The sequence below is a fragment of the Dromaius novaehollandiae genome, chromosome 1, assembly GCF_036370855.1.
Source record: "Dromaius novaehollandiae isolate bDroNov1 chromosome 1, bDroNov1.hap1, whole genome shotgun sequence".
Lineage (NCBI taxonomy): Eukaryota > Metazoa > Chordata > Aves > Casuariiformes > Dromaiidae > Dromaius > Dromaius novaehollandiae.
This window is the reverse complement of record NC_088098.1, coordinates 172,355,470-172,376,486: the sequence shown is the minus strand read 5'-3', so window position 1 is coordinate 172,376,486 and position 21,017 is coordinate 172,355,470. Positions and strand designations below refer to the sequence as shown.

At 35.0% G+C, this 21,017-nt stretch overlaps 1 protein-coding gene across 3 annotated transcripts in view; it reads right to left on the bottom strand.

The window, feature by feature from the left end:
- Window positions 1-2,041: 2,041 nt before the first annotated feature.
- Window positions 2,042-21,017, bottom strand: part of RBM26 (RNA binding motif protein 26) — a 56,934-nt gene continuing 37,958 nt past the window's right edge. For all 3 annotated transcript variants that reach the window (XM_026120885.2, XM_026120887.2, XM_026120886.2), the window contains 5 exons: window positions 16,375-16,479; window positions 13,506-13,715; window positions 11,066-11,152; window positions 7,480-7,593; window positions 2,042-2,875 (listed from right to left, as the gene is read on the bottom strand). In XM_026120885.2, coding sequence (XP_025976670.1) covers window positions 2,786-2,875; window positions 7,480-7,593; window positions 11,066-11,152; window positions 13,506-13,715; window positions 16,375-16,479 — 606 coding nt within the window. In that variant the 3' untranslated portion in view covers window positions 2,042-2,785. The remainder of the gene's footprint in view (window positions 2,876-7,479; window positions 7,594-11,065; window positions 11,153-13,505; window positions 13,716-16,374; window positions 16,480-21,017) is intronic.

Sequence of the window (21,017 nt, the reverse complement as noted above, 5' to 3'; positions counted from 1 at the left end):
TGAAGGAGATCTTAATAGGGCTCCAACTGAACTGAAACAACAGAGATGGTTAAGGTAGCAGCAAACAATGGGGAACACAGCTAGGCAAAGAACACAAGGACAGTGCAAGCCAAAAACAAACAAAAAAAATCTTATCAAGTCATTTGATAAGGACAGAAATACATACAGAATCAATTTAGACTGAGACAGGGAAAGGAATACTATCCAATCACAGATTGTTTTTGACTGAAAACTAAACATCTGGGTTTGCTTCTTAAAGTGAAAGTAAACCAAACCTTTCTGATCCTGGTGGTTTTCAATAATTCAAAATGACATAAGAAAATAGTAGGGGACAAAATACACGTGAGCAGGAACTCCCTCCCCTTTTTTTGGTGGTGGTGTGGGTGTGGAAAAGTACTTTAAAGGATTTATTCCCCTTACAGGTAGACTAGGATTCAGACAGTTATTAAGAAATGAAACTTGCATGGATGCATTACCAGTCTGAATTTAAAACAAGCAAGCAAACAAGGAACGATCATTCTGAAGTACGAAATCTCTAAAATACAGAAAGATTAAAGTAAATCATTACACACTAATATTCATCATCAGCTTAGATTATGGTTGATGGTCAGTGAAGAGGCAGGTTTGAGCAGCAAAGCATGCTATGCAATGACCTTAAGGCAGCATGCACAGTCCTCTCCCATGCTGTACCTGTTCTGCAAGACAAATAAAAAGCTTCCAGCTCCTGGCACCCTTCAGATGTACTAAGTTATTAAAAAAAAAAAGTAGGAAATCCTGTATTTAAGCCAGTGAACTAGAATAGCTCATTCAGAGCACTGGATAAAAGGGTTCTTAAAATATTTTATTTTGCCTGAAATTCAGTGTAAAAGGAAATCATTTTCCCAAATACAGCTCCTTATGGCAAGATTTAGAACTTACTGTAACAAGCATGGCAGTTGATTGTGAAATTTCAATGTGAAACTTGTACAAAAATCTTAAGTGCATAATGTGCAACAAGATATGCATAAACACAGGGACATTAAAACAAAAACAACCACAGGATCCAGGCCTCCAAAACCCCTTAAACAAGTAAAAAGCACAGAACAAAGAAAACACCTACCGGGGAAGTCCTATCTCTGGGATAATACTACTTCCTGCCATTTCTGTTTTGGAATTATAAAAGTGAATTTTTTTTTTTTTTTTAAAAAAATAAGTTTAAAGCCTAGCAGTCCCTGTTCCCACCCCCAAAAGGAAAAGAACAAGTCTTAACAAAAAATTACTATTAACTGAAGTACTGTCCTTGACATCTATTCAATAAATGAGACAGATTGTATTGTACTCATTAATGAGTTGATGGAAAAAACAGGAACTCTAATACCTAGTAAGTGGCCTTTCTGGTAAAAAAGCAGGAGCAGAATGCCACTTAAGGGAAAGAGAGACAAGTTCTTTGAGACGAGAGAGCTCCTTTACTGTAAAAGACTGGGGAGTTCCTCTTTCTAAGCAAAAGATGAACTTTGGATCTCACATAACAATATCCTCTCAGAAAGCACCAAATAAGTAAAACTATAAAGTCAGAACTGTACTAATACTTCGCATGTGTGCTTTAAAAAAATAATGAATATATACGACATAGCATGAACTGAGTATCTGCCACTTACTGCTTTTGAAATGGAAAAAGGTAATTACAGACATACAAGAATAGAAAAGATACAATAGCGTGTGTAGGCTTAAAGTTTTTAGACTAATACCTACCAAATATTTCACTTAATGCATTTTTAGACTACATTTCTGTAGTGCATGTATCTTTGTGGGATCAAACTTTCTTCTAGAGTTCCACAGTGTAAGTATACAGAATGAATTCCTTATTGTTGAAACATTATTCTATTTAGAGTTTGATTTAAGTCAGGTTTATAATTCAGATGACATGCAAAAGCTTTTATATGGCAGTAAAGTACACCTGTGTGTAATGGAAAGGAAACTTCTCTATTTCAAGTTTTATTTTTTTATAGTCAATGCTATGTTAATGTGAGAGATAGTGATTAGAGCTCCTTTTGTGAACATGGGGGTGGGGGTTGCCATTTGGAATGGTCTTTTTTCTTTTTTCTTTTTTTTTTCTTTTTTCTTTTTTCATTATGAAGGACCATTGCCTTAGCTTTTTTGGTTATTGCTTTTTTTTTTCTTTTTTCTTTTTTTTTTCTGAAGACCATTCCATTTCTTTATTTTTTTAACATCTTAAAGTCATAAGGACTTATATGCAAAGCAGTCATACACTTTATCATTAAAACCCATAGGTAAAATACGTACACAAATTCAACAAAAGGCTAGTACATAGTAAAGCCTAAGCATACTACTATGCAATATTATGAATACATAACTTTAGAGACTTCGGTTTAGTACTGTTATCTATTCATTTCTGAAAACATTCACAAAGATTTTAAATGCAAATTTTCATTCCGTATCTGGAATAAAACAAAAATTATCTATGTTATAACAACTTTTGGCCATTTGTGTTTGACCAGTTCGGTAAATTACAAAGAACCCAAAGAATTCTGTAACTTTCTGTAGAACTATGTAATAAAAACATTGCATATGTTCCTAGTATGATGTCTTTAGCAATCATTTACAGAAATGTAACTCAAACATCAATCTCTCAAAACATATAACTGATCAGCTGCTTTTTAGTCTATATCCGAATCCAACTTCACCACATTTACCAAAACCCTTCTTATTACAAAGATGCAGAAGTACATTAGGTAATACTAATGCAATGCAGGTGCAGTTCTAGCATTATCAGTGATCAGCTGAATCATCTTCTCCATGAACGAGATTCATTATCCTCTTCCTCTTCATCATCATCTTGAAGAAGAGAGTCATCTACCAGAGATTCCTCCTGAAACTTCAAGAAAAAAAAAAGTTACAGTCTCTATGTTAAGCCAGAATATGTAAGAGATCAAAAGGCAATATATTAACTTCTGATTCATGAGATTTAATAAAGAAAATGTGTTCATTCTTTAAAAGGTAAAAACACTGATGCTTTCAAAAAAGTATAGTGTGTATACATATATATGTACACACACACACACACACACACACACACACTTTCTTAATAGATGGCAAATGCAATTTGGTTTTGTTGTTTTAAGCAGACTTCAAAATGACCAGGAGGTATGTACCTTTCTGATTCTTCAGTATATCATCCATGCTCGAGCTGTTAATGTTGCCAGGAATTTAAGATGCTACACTGAAAACTAATGTTAGCTTTCCCATGTTTGTAATAACTTTGCCTCTTTTCACTCCTGAGGCGCAGGTAGATTAAGCTCTTAACAGCACAAAGTTTGACTCAGAGTCATTTTGATTTTGACAGCTTAATCAAGATCAAAACTGATCTTCCTAATCTTTATAGTATCAGGGGAAAAAGAGTCTTTACAGCAATTCAGACAAAATACATTAACAGATTTTCAATTTCTATACTGGCTTTCAGCAACAATAAAACATGTCATAGACTACACAAATACAGCTTTGGCTCACCAAACAGTTCAGGTCAAGAGTTACGGGTTTCAGAAAGGCAAAGTTAAAAAGAAGAGATGGACAGAGAGTTATGTTTCCATTTTTGTCTAATTATAGACACATAGCATCTATATGAACTATCCACTGTCTCAGAACTTTTTAAAGATTACACACTTTGCACCAGTTTATGCATTGGCTACAACAAAAGGACGAAAACACCAGGATTTGCTTCCTAGCAAAGTCTCCTATTAGGTTACAGTTATGCTCTTCCTTGCTTGTTCCTCCTGTCCCATGAACTGTAGCCTTTAGTACAGAATTTCCAAGATTCACAGGAGGAAGGCTGAGGAGTGAAGTTAGGAAACCTTCTAGAGAGATGTGAGGCTCTAGGATGAGAAAAGCCTTTTAAGCTTTTTTTTTTTTTTTTTTTTTTTTTTTTTTTAGATTATAACTAGCCTATAACTAAGCTCTTTTCAGTAGGCTTTTCTACAAGCGGGAGAAACTACTATCTTCTTTACCTTTGCTTATGGAAAGTTCATTTTAAAAAGGAGCTCTGTTTACATGTTGTCTGATCCTACCACCGTGTGCCAGGGATACTGTGGGCCAATCTAATACATAGCAGCCTTCTGAAGATTTAGTCTCCTCATGTGTCTAGATGTCCAGCAGGCTAAAATATAAGAGGCAAGGAACCACTCAGCACTGTCAAAAAGGAGCTCTGGGCTACTGTACAAGGCAGAACTTGAAGGTGCCCAAGAGAAGGGGACATCGAGGATGATCACAAGCATGGAAGTACTGCCCTATAGAGAAACAACTGAACAGACCAGGATTCTCTGGCCTGGAAAAAAAGTAACTTGGGGGAAGCATGACAGAAGTCTATAAAATATTAGGTGTCTTAGAGCTAAGGTGAAGAAGGAATGATTATTGGGGTTTTTTGATACAAGAGCAAGAGAGCATCAAAATTAAACATGAAGGTGGAAGTCCAATATAAAGGTAATTATACTCGGTATATAGAGTTAAACAGTAGCATTCCAGGACATTACAGATGCTAAATTTATTCAAGTTGCAAAGAAGCCCAACAAATTCATAGAATAGGTACCTATAACAGGCTTTTGACTACAGAGACACTCGCTCTTTCACTCAAGAGTTCCTTGAACTGCAAACTACTTACGATGAGAAGAGTATCTCTACAGTTGGGTCTCAAACTCTTTTTCCCAGGCATCTGCTGTTGACTCAGTATAGTCAACTCTTTTCTTAGGCACCCAAGAGTAGCAAGAAAGACGTAGCCAGTTTAGGTGCTTTCATAATTAAGTGGCTGCTCACCAGGAATTTTCTGGCTGCAGTTTGACTCTACGGCATCCAAGTCTAAAAAAGCCTTGCCTCAAATTTTCATAAGCAGAGGAGGAGGCCTGGTTTATTACTCTTCAAGAAAGTCATTCTGCTGAATGATCTAGCTTATTTTCTTTAACACCAAGGTATTTCTTAGTTTTACTCAGGTCTTAAGCCTGCTAACCCTATTTATCTTACTATTACTTAGGTGAACTAAAACCACAGTGTTTAGACATGGAAAAAAAGAAAGCAAGCTTTTTCTTGTGTGTATACAATAGCTGCTGTAAAACAAAGTTATATAAGTAGCATGATGAATTGCAAGTCCACATAAACTCAAGTCATTTTACATATTTAAACAATGCATGATTGAAATTCAGGCCACTAACTACAGAAAAAAAACACCCTGCTCTAATACTACATAAGTAAAAATTTTAAATTGTTGATGTTCTTGAACTGGTCCATCCAGGACCTTGCAATCATAACACTACACTTCAAATAGTAACTTCACCAAATGCTTGAAGCAATACAAAGGTCACTCAGGGAGAAAGAAGTGCAAAATTTCCCAATGATCAGTAAGTAAAAAGCCATTAAGTATAGAAATTTGGTGAAGGTTGGAGGGACTGATTCAGCTGGAGAGAGTTCAAATAAAATACAATCCTGTCAAGCAAACAAAGCAACATATACCTGGACCATTATGGAAAATGGAGGAGGGTCTAAGGTAAGTACTTAGATATATCAATCATGTTAAATAAGAAATCTGTAAACACCGGCCCAAGTAAGATTCCAGGAACACAGCTGACAAAAATATAGGTAAAATAGTATTTTTATATTAGACATTCAGTATTGCAAAGATTTCAGCAAGCACACAAAGGAAGCAATCATCTAGGGTTTTGATCCAAGATCAACTCTCATTCATTTTCCACAAAAATCATTAGCCAAGGGCTAACTGCAGAAATAATCCAGACACATACAGATGAAAACAGTTAAATCAAAAAAAAACAAAAACAAAAAACAAAATTAGATCTCAAGAAAAGTATTAAAAAAAAAGAACACCAGATAGCAAAGATCTACAATAAAGGTCAACATCCAAACCATGAAATTACACAAAGTTTTAGATGGGTCCAATAATTCATGAATTACAGAAAACAGTCTCATGCAAGTCTTATCCCTAAGTTTTCTTTCCATACTTGATGAGTCTTGTTGAGGTGGACGAACATCGCCTAAAACAGATGAATCCCACTACCAAAACCATTTTTCAACAGACAAGAGCTGTCAAATATCTAAGGCCTCAGGTCTTTTCAAGAGTGAATAAATCCACCCTCTCCTTTCACTAGGGTGGCTAGTGCGTATAGGCTTGTTACTCTCTTTCCCCCTTCCCCCACTTCCTACTACAACCAGGAAGCTTCCTTATGTTCAGAATCTCCAGGTCGGGTTAATAAATCTCACTGTATCTCACCTATCAATCAATTTGCACTTTCCTTTCTTTACTCTGCTGAAATGTTCATATATTCTTGAATGACCTTTCCTTTGTTAAGTAAAATAGAGAAGTCTCAGTGAAGTAGCTTCTCAACGAGACCTCTCAATAAAGTAGACTCCTTCTAGTAACAAACATTGCTGTCAAACTTCAGAAGCAAAATATCCCTGAAGGAGAACTGACAAAATACCTAAGATCCTCTGCAGATTCTCCAACACAGCCTCTTGCTCACTCACACCTTATTAAAAACTGAACACCACAAAGCGCAAAAACACTGACTGAACTTGGTCATATCGAAATTTAATCTTGTGAAACAGCTTCTTTGGTAGGTATGCCGAAACATCATACAGCAAACACGCAGACAAAATATTATCACAAAGTCAGTCAAGGTGTACTTCTATTACTTCAGCTACTCTACAGCTATCACGTAGATACAGTTAACTCACAGCAAATGAATTAAAAGGAAGATTGCTTAATTTTTTCCAAGTGGCATTTATTTTTTCACAGTTCACAACTATAGATATTTTGAACATAATGAGCTAAACACATCATGAGATCTTTCCCCACTATTTCTAGATTAATCCAGTAAGGCTGTTTGGTCAAAGTTTTAGTATCTTTCAGTCCAAGACCACAAAGCATCAACTTTCTTTTTTTTTTTTTTTTTTTTTTTTTTAAATCTATGTTGAATCCACTATGACTCCTTCATGTACTAAGACGAAGACTGCCACTCATTAGGGGTACTTTAGCTGTCTGAATGATGTTACCAAAAGCTCTAAAATTATTCCTTCACCTGTATCCCCCAAAAGATATCCATCTCTCTATAAAGATTCTGAACTTCAATCCTCTAAGAAATTCATGCCTAATGTAGATTGGACAAATAACCGGTTTTGCATAAAATCCTCAACTTTTTTCAGGCAAGTTCACACCCGTGCCTCCAATTTTCTAAACATACTCCCTAGAACTTTTTGTTGTGTAAAAGATGAAACATTGCTGCAAAGAAAAGTAAAATATCTGGACAGTCAACAGGCTAGAAAACAAGTAATATATCTAGTGATAAATCTATTTACTGATATCAAAAGATAAGAGTCAAATTCAGGAACAGAAGCATGAATCCAGACCATTTTCAGAAAAGAAAAAAAGAGACAGACATTATTTCACCTTAAATAATAAAAGGAAAAAAAAAAAAGCAAGCTTACTTCTTCTTCATCAGGTTCAGCTTCTTCTGTTTCAGCAGCCGACAGGTTAGCAACTGGTTTGTTCCATGCCAGCTTTAACTCCTGTCCTTTAAACCGAGATCCATGAATTGCGGCCTAAACCAAATTTAAATTTTTTAGTTTAATGTTTCTTAATAGAGGAATATAATTTTCAGTAAAGTTTCAATGCCAGAAATAAAGCAACGGTCTGGGGGTTTTTTTGAAGAAAATCTGAGTTTCAGTAAGTTCATAAACTCTTTTTGAACTACTACTAATAGGTTAGATTTGAACATATTTATTAACTACACAGAGAATTCACATATCCTTTCAGGAAAATGACCAAAATATAACCATAAGAAAATAAGCTTTCAAAATCATAAACCATTTGGTGATGTGGATAGCATTTTGAACTTAACATCTTCCTGCTTTTTAGTATTGTCTTTGTGGGTTCTTCACATTTCAAAGTCTGACACAAAAGACGAAAAAAGTTAATGCATTACTTACTGGAAAAAATAAAGCATCCCACAAATAAAAATGATTTGATATAAAAAAATACACTTTGTGATTACAACTTAATCTACTGGAAAATGTTCCACTTCTTGTAAAGCCTTTGTAATTGAAATGTAAAAATTTTTAACTTATGGGATATTCATGCCTTTCTAAGTACCAGATGCATTAAGTGGCTGCTTTGGAAATAGTATGTTCAAATTAAAGTAACATGAACTAGCATAAATCAGCGTTAGCAACATTTCGAAATAACCGTCACAGTCACAGAAGATTTATAGTACAATCTGAAAGTACAGCATAATGTGAAATGTAGAAACAATTACATGTTCAATGACATCTGAACATGAATTGTGTGATATTAAAGTCCCCAGGTATAAATTTTAAATCTGTACATATAAATTTATGATAAATTTAAAAGATTCTATGCCTATTAAAACGCAGCTCAGGAGCTTTTTGTCCATGGTCTCATCACAATGTCACACAACTAGAATTTTTAAAAGTACTTATATGTGACATTTAGGTCTAGAAACAACTTGTAATCTTTGGAAGAAATTACTACTACATAAAAATGCAACATTTTACAGTAGGGAATCCTCCTCTTCCTTCCAGGCTAAAACATATGTGGTCATAAAGCTTAAGCCTTTTTTCATTTAAGAAGGTAAAATATTAGCTACATTTACTTCACATTCAGCTTCAAAAGAAGTTTTAATGATTGCATTCTACTTTTATAACTTCTCTGATTACCAGTCGTAAAGTCTGTTTTACTAGAACATATAACTTCCAGACAAATATATTTAATATATTAGAATATCTTAGGTAAAATATAGAAGTTTACTGTATTTTATCAAGCACTTTTCACAGAATTTTAACCTAAAAATGATGGTGCAATTAGGCACAAACTCATAGGAACATGAAAAGTTTTAACACTATCTTTAACCGGAAGGTGAACGACATCACATATCAATCAGGAATTTTGACCCAGCTCAAATCTCTTTCTAAAGCATGTATTCAAAACTTCTCCTTGATACAGCTTGGCAACTTCCCCTATTCTATTTGAGAATGACTGAAGCAAAACATGCTGTAGTTCATATGGAGCAAAACAAATCACCAAAGAAAATGCACACAACGTTGACTTCCCCTTCTCCCCCAAACACGTCTCCCTTTCCCCTGCCAATACCTTTCTGCATGCCCTGCATTAACCCGTCTCTTTTTCAGGTGCTTCACATCTCTAGGCTTCCATGTTTACTTGCAAAGTACTCCTGTTCCCTGCTTTATTGGACACACAAATTTAGCTCTGTAGTGCTGATCTGAAGAAATTCTCCATACCAATTTTTAACAACAACAAAAAAAGTTGTAACAATAAAAAAACCTGTACTTTGTTGATAAAAAGTCATCTCAAGAAGAATTTTTGTTCATAGCAAATATCTGGTCAATCGTTGTGAATCATACTCAATCTAGCATCAGTAAAGACTTTATTTGGATGGTCTGTAACAATAAATTATTGTTCCAGGTCTCCTAGTTTTTTAAGGGGCAGTGTAAATAAGTTCCTCTCAATATTGAATATATTTCTTATGTAAGCAACAACTTGGAAGTTGCAAAACCTAGTATCCAAAGTTAGGAAGTGCCAAAATTAAAACTGCAACCTTAATTCAGTCTGCTTGTGCATACATTAATTATGACCACTTTTACCTGTGATGAGGTATTTCTCATTCTCCATAGAACTCATCTTGTTCACTGTCAAACTGCATTCCTTCAACAGACAGCTGTACAACTCTTTTTTCCCTTCATCATTCAGTGAGAACACATATATACTATGCACCACTAATTACATTTCCTTTTTTACAGAATAATTACAATCTCACTATAGTTAGTGCTCATCACTATGGCATCTATGAGCTTCACGAGCAGTGCTTCTACGCTTCCTTAATTCATCTTTGGGAGATGCCTCAAATTATTTCTCTAAATATGTAACCATTCTTCTGATGCTGTAAGCATTCAAACTACAGCTCCCATTGACTTGTATTATAAATACTGGTATTTCTGTAAATCAGGTCCCTGGTCTCTCAAGATACAGCATACAAGCAAATTTTGGCCAGATATGAAAATTCTTTTTGAGTAACTTTCACAAGAACAACCTCGTGGAAAATATAAACATAAAATGAAATCTTTCTATACAACCATACTACAAGCATGAATCCATTTTTACTTCCTTCTGGAGTCCCCATTACTTTCAGAATATTCTTTTCCAACAACGATGTAAGAATTTCATGGAAAACAGAGTATTTTGCAGAACAACTATGCTCTGGGCCAAATGTGTGTGTGTGTGCGTGTGTGCGTGTGTGTGTGTGTGTGTGTGTGTACACCCCCCCCAAGTGTGTGTATATACATGTATATTTAGGTATATATGTGTATGCGTATAATCATATGTAATCTATATAAATAATTTATATACATATAAAAATTAAAAAGTCCTAATGACCCATATGTAAGGATGCTGAATTACAACATACCTCAACTCTTGAACCTACCTATCAAATAATTCATTTTAGTCTCTAAAAGTTACTTCTTCCATTTCCTAAATTTTTAAGAAATATCCTAAAAAAGGAAAGTCCCATCATGTAAAATTACATATACACTATCATAGGTCTTCAAGAAAATGTAACTCTGATTCATCACAAACAGAATATATATAATATAACAGGATCACTCTGTAGGATGTCAGTTAAAACTTGAGGAAGATGGTGAGGTACAAAGTCTTCAGATGAAAACAACCGGCAATTAAATAAAGATAAACCAAGATATCCAGCCATGAATTCCTACATATTCTTCTTGACTTCTCTCTTGCATCCTGTACTTGATTGCTTCGTTATAAACTTCCTCATTTACTAAGAATTTCAGTAATATCCTGGTTTGACAGATTTGTTCTACATTGTTTAATCTAGAAAAAAACCTTTGTGTTAGACTTGTTTGAAAATACTCAGCAGCATTCAATTATTTTGTAATTACAGCAAATTACTATATTTGATTGAATTTAATACAGGCAATTATGTAAAAATATTTTTGTAGCAAAGACTATACTCACAGCTTCAGCTTCTGCTCTTGTCTTAAAGGTAATCACCGCATGGAGAGAAGAGTCATCTATCTGGCAATCTTCAATTTCACCATATTGCTTTTAATAAGAAAAAATTAAGCTTAGTGAAATAGTCCTCCCCCCTACAAATGTTGTCCTAAACACAGTACCCTAATAATCACTTAAAATTACAATAGCGTACCCTTTTACAGCCTTAATGCTGATCAGAGCAGTTATCTTTGCAAGGAATGCTATTATATTTATATGCATTGCTAAAACATGAAGTGCTGTAGCCCTTGAGATTCCTGATTGTAAATATACAGATATGAAGTAAAATTCTGACAGATAAAGAGGTTCTTCTGCTTCAATACTTCTGTTCAGATCAAAAATAATGGAGCCAGAGATGATTTCATCAATCTATCATGAGGTGCTTCCACAAAAGAGATTTATTAAATATGGCAAAATGAGGCAGAAGTTTCAAACCACCTGATTTCAGCATCTAAAGACCCTGTTTTGATTCTGTAACAGTCTCCATGGTGCTGCTACCTTTCTGCTACCATCACCAGAAGCTGCAATGCCCAATATAATTGCACAGGTGGAGTGCACTGTTGAAGTGCAGAGATGTGATACCATAACAGCTGCTTTAGAGCTTTACAAGAGAGAAGTGTATCTCAATGCATTTCCATGGAATTTGAAGTAGATTTAAAAAAATAGCAAATCTCCAGCTTTTGAAATGAAACAACTAACAAACTTTTCTCCGTGTTTAATTACAGTATCAATACATTTACATTAAGTGAAGCTACTAATTTTTTTGTTATTTAAGATTATTAAAGTCAGTAAATTTAATACTGCCTGCAATAAAACCACCTAAGTATAAGAAAACACCATATTATGAGCAAAATTATGACCATAAACTGATGCCACACAGCAAGTTTCTAACAGTGGCAGATTTTTGCTCTTCAGAGGATTTTTATATTTTTTGCAGTCAGTAAGAGAATACTATACAGTGAAATGCAAAATATGAATTGTGATGAGCAAAATTTAATTTAGCAGTATTCACCTGGCAGATTAAATCACAACATAAAGCTTTATATTAAAAAGCTTTTTTTCTGTCTTTTGCTCATTATTCAAACTGGCCTCACAAACATCCCATGGCTGACCAAGTAGATTCATTTTAATGTTTAATGCTCAAATGTTCAGTCTATCATTCATATCTGTAAGAAGCAGTCTGCTTCCCTTTAGTAGATCTCGTGTGTGTGTGTACACACGTACAGTCTGTTACTGGAAACATGACTCCTAAAAAAACCCAATATAATATCTGTATTTTTCAGTACAGCCAGCTCTTTTGTTGGCTCTTGATCTTTTTGAAAAGCTGTTTGCTTGGCTGCCAGACTGGAAATATTAAGTACAGTCACTGGAGTAGAATTTACTGAACTTACTGGCTCTTCCACACCTACCTTCAGAGAGGACCACTGCAATTAAATATTGGAAAAAAAGGAAGAGGGGAAAAAAACTCACCCATGATTTATGCCAATTCCATGATATTCTCAGCATTCATTCAGCAAAAACAAATTTCCTTTTATTGTAGAGTTTTGAGAGGACAAAGATCTTTTTTCCCTTCTGTTCAATTCTCACTTATTACATTTGCACATTAAAAAAAATTGCTAAATACTATGTCAATTTTTGAATTATCATTTTTTATAATTAAAAAAATAGAAAAAGACTGTAGAAAGAACTCTGAATTCTCAAGCTTATATAGATGAAGGGACAGAAATTTGTACCTGTCCTGGCAAGGTCTACCAATAGTTGCACAGTTCTCACCTTTAGTCTTAAATTCAGAAGGTTAGGCAAAAACACGGAAGATTTTCAAATCAACTTGATATCATAACAGATGAAAAAGGTATTTAAAAGATTACAGGTATCACGGAAAAAAGCACGAATACATGCAACTATGAGAATTATTTCTGTAAGTGCTTGTTAAGAAATTTTATGGAAGATAAATGGACTACAGGGTATTGAAGGCTGAGTCCCAAATTTTCCTTTGTTCACATGATCGCCTCAGTTATTTTATCTTTTTATGTCTAAAGACTGCTATAATTTTTACATATATACTATTCTGAATATTAGAAGTCATTATTTTATATCCCAAATTTTTCCCACTTTAAAAAAAAATAAACAAACAACCAGCAAACAAACCCCCCCAAACCCAAGGTTTGTAGATGGCATGCGGTTGCTACTATAACCAGTTGAACCAACAGTACAACTTCTCATTTTTTCACCTTTTTGTGATGCACCCTCTTTTTCATGAACAGGAAGACTAAGACATAGATTCATTTCTAAATAATATTACTAGATAAACTGAATCAAGAGAAAACAATTCATTGATCAAAATAATTCATTTAGCACTGAAGAACGTCATCCAAAGATCATAAAAAGTGAAAATACCACATACCGCAAAATGAGGAAGAAGATCTTCTCTATCACTCTCTGTAAATGCAGATATTTCTAATGCTCTAGGTCGATGATCCACCACTGCATGCACAGGAACTCCTCTGCCTCTACCCCGGCCTCGTATTCCTCTACCTCTGCTACGTGATGCACCTCGACCTCTTGCATGAACCCCTCTACCACGAACTGAAGAAAGAATCCCTCGTTTGGCAGCCTAAGATGTTTATACATAACATTGATATATTACAATTCATAATCTAAGTATTTAGTCAAAATTAATACAAACACATATTCTCTGTTTCCTAAAAAAGCCCCACATTCCCAAGCAAGCCTCAGAAAGACCAACTTACATATCTTAAAATAACAAAAGACGAACATATTAATAACATTAAAAAATAGCTAATACTGATAAATTATTAACAGACCAAAGATAGGATGGGAAAGGAAAAAAAGAACAAGGTAGAAAAATCAGTTGTCAAGAGTCCTTATGCGTGAGAACATGAGGAGATTGGAACTGCAGTCCAACATCTAAACTTCATTAACAAATTATTTTTGTTGTGGTAACAAACTACTCAATTTTTTTCCTAATTCTCTGCCAAGATTTTTAATCTCATAAGGACAGAAGCAGCGCAGTGGCTGTTGACCACAGAATTGTGAGATATAGAACAGAGGCTCTAAAGAGCACCTACAAGGACAGAGTATTCTCTAAAAATTCTGCCCTACATAGCCAATCACTTCAGTTCCCACAATACTTGTGTTTCCCTTCCAGAGAACAGGCAGGCAACTCTCTTTAAGAAAATTCATAAGGCCAATCACAATATCTGACAGTTTACTATTTTGTTTTCAATTTGTAAAAGTTACTTTAAGTTTTAAAAAGGCAATTTTAGAGATCTAATCTCATGCACTGCATAAAAATATATTTTTAAAACCAAATAGGTCTGATTTAGGAATCAAAATGTCAAACAAAATCACCACAACGATTCACCACCACAATTTTAGTATATATCCTACACAGTGTTTACAAATGAAACATTGATGGCAATATTCTAATGCACACAAATAATATTATCTACAAGCAGAACAATTTATTATGGCTTCTACATTCATGACATTATTCAGATAACTATATCATGTCAATAGTTCACACTTTTTGTAAAAGTAAACCTGTTAATCAACTATTTTCAAGGGTATGATAACTGGAAAAGTTAAAAAATTATGCTGCTTCAACAAATCCAAATGCATACTGTTTGCATTTTCTCACAATAAATTCAGGGACACCTGGAATAGAATAGTAAGTTATAAGCCACAGAAGCAATATGTAAATACTGTAGGATTTAAGGTCAAAAAGAGAATGCGTGGATAAAAGTAGTTCTAAAGAACTCATAGGGGCAATGAAGATTCAAACATGCATAAAATTAAAAAAAAAAAAAAAAGCAGAATCAATGCTCTTACAGATCATAAGAGGGATACATTTCATGTTATTCCTTGAAATGTACTGGTGTGCTTTACTTATAATCCTAATTTTTCTGCATCTGCTATGATCAATATAAGCTAAAAGGCCTCAGAATATTATTAGCAAGATTTTTTATGAAATAGCTACATTAATTCTTCTTCATAAGCAGAAGTATAAATAGACTCAATAAGAGATGGAGTAGGATTAGCCTGTCCAATTGGCATTTTCCTTTATCCTGTGTGATTATAGAAGTACTGATATATTCCAGATCAGTCATTTTGTATAATTTTTAAAATATGTTTCTTAAAAATAAACTTTTAGTGTATCTGTGAAATACTTATACAACATGTAGAGTACATATTATGTACGCTTTCGTGTCATCTCTATTCAATTGACTTGGCTTATTAGCAAAGATACTTTAACAATTACCCACGCTGCGTAACTACTGCAGTTTTAAAGCATGATGCAATCTACCATACGTATGTGCACTGTGCTCATAGGCACTCATAAAAAAAAAAAATCCTTTATATATTCTCTCTATATTCACTATTCTACAGAGAATCTCTCTCTCCCCTATAGACTAGACTACTTAACAGTAAGATTTCAAGGTAAAAGTTAGCTGGGGACTAATAATTATTACTGTCAATCTGAAAAGCTAGAAGACATGACCAAACTTCCTTAAGACAAGAGTAATTTAAGCAACAAAGCAGTCTGCTTAAGAGCAAAAAGAGGCAGAATATTGTGTAATTAAGTGGATACTGCACAATCATATAGGCAAAAAAGTGTAACATAACACAGAACAACCCTCAAAACCATTCAGAATTGATTAAGATAAGACACATCTGAAAAATCTTACACAGCCTTCTGATTTTTTTTAAGCAAGTCCTTTAACAGAAAGCATGGAGTTCTATATATTGAACACTTCTTAGGACAACATGTTTGCATGTTGCAAGTCTACCTTTTCTTGAAACTAATTCTATAATAATATTACTTTTGGGGGCTGTGACTATTTTGGTTAATAATAAGAGGATACTGACACTTAAAAATACAAGAATACAACACAATCAGGTAGTGTTTTATATCAAACACAGCACCACCTATAAGCAGTAATTTAAAAATACACCATGATCTTGAGAAAGTACTACTACCACAAATCTATAAAATCTCATGTCATCTAAACAACTACTGAATTTAAACTGATTAGTATTCAAAATTAAAGACACAATACTATTTCTCTACTTGAGAGGAATCCAGAAATTGGTATTGTAAAATATTCTTGTTAAATGCCTCCATCTGTAAGCAACTTAACATTGTGTTCTGGAAAAAAGACCCAGCTTACAATACACTACACGAGCTAAGAAAAATTATGTGAAGATGTGTGATTAAAAGGTAAGTGTTACAAAGTAAGAGACAAACATACTTCCAACTGCAGCTCTGTGTATTTTCGTCTTAATTCAGTAACTTCCTCCCCAGCTTGCATCTTCTTGTATAAATCCAGTTCAGTATCTAGTAACTCTTTCTGCATCTAAGAAATTGTTATGGTAAGTTATTAGTTATACAGTTCACATTCTCTAGTGAGGAAACAATTTTGTGATAAAACCCAAGAATCTATTGCTATACTCCTATCAGTAGACTATTACAGAAAAAATACAGGGTCTTAAGAATTGGCTACTGCTGGCCTCCATGTAAGGTAGAAGTCTGCCACAGCACTTCTGCCTGGAAAACAAATTCCTAGAAACACAGAAAGGGCACCTGAAAACTAGAAGATGGACTGAAATTTTAAACTTGGCTAAATTGCGCCTTATTAATTTAAATCACAGTAGGTATACTACTTGCTATGCTAGGTTTCCACCTTCAGAAACAAATCAAGCACAAGCTTAGAAGCTGTCTTGGCAAGACAAAACCTCTCGGTGTAATAGTATGCTTCTGAGATTGGTGATGTTAAAGTTTTTAATCTACCACACAAAGCCAAAGCCAAGGAATTTGCTCTGAGCTAGAGATACATAAAACAGAAAATGCAGAATTATATGGTAGCGATGATGAGATAAAAATGGATTCTACCAAAAAAAAAAAAAAAAAAAAGCAATACAATTATGGATAAAAATATAATCTACTCTTAGTAATGGCAAATAACTCCTAAGATTATCATACGTGCAAAAAGCACAAATGGTAGTTCTGTCCAGACCACAGTGGAACAAACAATGTGTAGTACAGTAACAAGACCTCTGCTAAGAAAAGGCTGGTCTCTGATGCACCTAGAATTACCTCCCAGCATACAATACCTTAAAAAAAATACAAAAAAGTGTAAAAACATACATGAAACTGAAAAGTGTCCCTGAATCTAAATTCAGACATGTTTACTGTAAAAACTGAGGTGCAGATGCTGGTGCAGGTGCAGGAAAGAGCTTAGCGTGACCATGAAAATTTTACTTGTAATTTTCTTCCAATTTGGAAACTTTTTTTTTTTTTTTAATGGAAAGAGCAGCAGCCAAATGTTCAAATGGTATCACAAATGAAGAAGAAAATTATAGATGATCGTGAAACACAGTTTTACATTTACACCTGTTGATTCAAAACCACAGCATGTAATGTATTCAAGGGCTGGTTGTCAAGAGATGAAGGTTTCGCAGTTGTGACAGTTGGAAACCAAGTATCACCAATGAATGATAGAGAAGGGGTTTTTTTGTTTCTTTGTTTTTTCCCCTGGAAGCTTTAAAAGAAAAAAAGCTGGATTATTCAACTGGCAACTTCAATCTGAGCCCATTTCAATCCCATTTTTTAGTTATCTACAGCAACCACAGAAAACATCATCCTCTCCTGCAATTAGTTTCAAAGTTTTCAAAATTGTGAAACTGTTTCTGTCAAATCCCATTGTGCTGCAATGCATCAATGACATGGCAAAACAACCACTTCTGAAATTTAATAATGACCAGTAATTAGAACTCACAAATCAGCCAGGGACTCTGGTGTTATAAGTGTCTAGACTTTGTGAGGTTTATTCCTGGTGCTCTTAGTGAAGACTTTCCTTTTATAGAGCTGTGCCAAGTCTCAAGAAAACGCCTCCTTCAAGATATACCAGGAGGCAGCAAGATTTCTATACTCAGAGAGAATATTTTGTAATCCGCATGAACTGCAACAAGATAAAAATAGGTAAAGGCAAAGGCACAGTCACATGGGTCCTACGTAACTAATGCTGTAAGTCTGCAGGGTCTTGTGAGCTGCCCAGGATTTGCATGAGAATCTAGAGCAAAGTCTTTCAGAAAGTTGTCAAAGTAGTAAATTTTAATTGAAGGATCTGTAATTCCTAACTTGCACAAAGGTCAGATAGGACAGATTCTTTTCTCCATCTCTTTCAAATGTTAACAAAACAATGCTTGCGGATGCACAATCTGCCTGAGAGGAAAGCTACCTGACAGACACTTCCAGGCATTTCGGTAAAATCAATTCTTCTACAATATGGATTTTTGCCCATGAAAGGCAGAAAATTTGGGAATAGGCCTTAGAGTGTTTCTTCCCTTTCCATATTTCAAGATAAATAGAAAACCAGTTCATGAATTGTATCAAAATTGTAATTCAAAGCATATCATCTTTCTTTATCAAGTATGATCAAGCAAGGAAGGTGGCAAGCAAGGGGTGATAGGAGTTGGAGAGATCCCACGATCAACAGAACAGGGCTGAAAGGGGACCACCTCAAGCACATGCATATCTAGTATACCAACAAGTGCGCACAAAACAGTATCAAGGGGTAAACTCTCATACCTTTTCTGAGAAATCAGTGCGACCGGGTGCCTCTCTGAAAAGCCTGTGGGCTAACACCCACAACTTGGGAAACAAACAGTATGAGTTAGAGCTCTGCACACTTGCAGGGCTGCGATCTCATTGGGATTTCAGAGATGTGGTGGGATAGCTCACATGACTGGAGGGCTGCAGTGGATGTATACAGGGATTTTAAGAAGGACAGGCCAGGATAGCGAGGAGCAGGGCAGTCACGCTTCATGCAAGAAAGCAGCGGGAATGCATGGAGCTCTGCCTAGGGATGGCTGATAAGCCAGCTGAGAGCTTCTGAATCAGAATTAGAGGGAAGATCAACATGGGCAACACAGCAGCGGGTGTCTGCTACAGACTGCCTGATCAGATAGACAAGGTCTTCTTCAGATGACTGAAAGCAGCTTCAGATTTGAAGACCCTGGTCTTCATGAGGGCCTTTAACCACCCTGGTATCTGCTAGAAGGGCAAAACACAAGCAATCCAGGAAGTTTCTGGAGCGCACTGATGACAACTTTCTGACACAGGTGATCAAGGAGCAGACAAAGAGAGGCACTCTGATGGACCTGATACTAACAAACAAGGGAGAACTTGTCAGTGATGTGAAAGGCAGCAGCAACCTTGGCTGCAGCAACTACGGTACGGTCGAGTGAACTGGACAGGGCCCCGAGCAACCTGCTCTGAGCCAGGGGGGCTGGACTAGATGATCCCCAGGGGTCTCTTCCAACCTCAAACATTCTGCACAATTTTATGTTATAGTCCTATTTGCTTGACCACTTCAAGAATTTACTGGACCACTCTCAGGACAAAATAATTATCATGGGCTAAAATGCTACATTTAAGATTTTCTAGTCAAGAATTCACCAAGCTTTAATGACACAACTTGTTTCTTCATTTCTATGAGTCTGATTTCTTTTCTTTGCATGTGACAAAGACACAACCAACTGCTACTCTTGAATCAAAACTGATATAAACTCATTTTACCAGTTCAAATTTATGAAAGTGTCCATCCATAGAAAAGAAGTATTTCTAAAAAACATCAGGCTTTTGCAGGTGTTCTCTACAACCAAATGAAGCATTGAAAATATAGTCAATTTCTGGGACTTCTGTAGTTTGAATTCCTGCTCCAAACAGAGATCTGCCCCTAAGACCTCTAAGAAACACTTCCTAACCAGACAGGGTTCAATATCTCTCAAAAACATCATAAATCTCTTTTCCAATCTCTAAAATGTAAAGAACAATTCAATCTTATTACAGAAGTGTATGAATTCTGGAATTATCAGCTCTAGTCCCCCCTCTAAAACGCAGTAGGGAAAATAATTTTATTTGCATTGCAATAAAGACATACCAACCCACTACCAGTAATTATGATCTATGCCCATTCTCAGGATAAAAAGTACGCAGCTTAAGCTTTTGGCTGACTGAGGAATTGTGTAAGAAGCCACACTCAATACATACAGGTCATTTTGATAGTCCTTTTTGACTGTAATTTATACTGCAGTTACTTTAAATGCCTGCATGTCTATTAAAAAAATGTAGAAATACAGCTTCAAAATGAAAGCTAACGATCCATTTAAACTACATCTGGTTTGTAGTGTTACACCAGCTTTTTAAAATAGTATCCCAAACATTAGAAAATTAAGCATTCTGAAGATTCAAGATCTGAATGAAAAAAAGGCACAAAAAGATCAAAAGTTGTTGTTTCCTACAGGAAAATACACTGTGCAAAAATCTGTTCTTTCATTAGTATGCATTTCCTTACTTGATAAAACAAGAAAAGGTTGTGATGTTTTTATTTAAAAGAACACTTGTAAAATCCTTAAAATGTTATTTCTTGAAGTCCTTGCTGAATTCTCAGTCACGCTATGATCTATTTAGGAACAAATACTTCTACAAAAAGCAAAATATTACGTTTAAAAAGGTGACACAATTGTGTGTTTAAGCAAAGGGCAGGAAAACTGATTATAGCTGTGCAAAAGACCAAAATAAGTTACCAAGTCTTTTATACTGACAAAACAGATAGCAGAGAATAGAAACTCCTCTCACAGGTACAGCCTAAATATGAGTAGATAAATCAAAAGAAAACTGACCGGTGTGATCGTGAACTTTAAAAGTTCAGAAAATTGAAAAATTTCACTGACATAAAGAAAAATTCTGTACCACTACAGTAGCCAACTAGTTTCATGAAGCAGTAAAGGTTTGTTTCACATCCTGAACCTAACCAGTAGATATCTGTGCTGAGTAATGATAACCCTTTTGCATAGGAAATACTAATTTCCTGACTTCCATTAAATATTT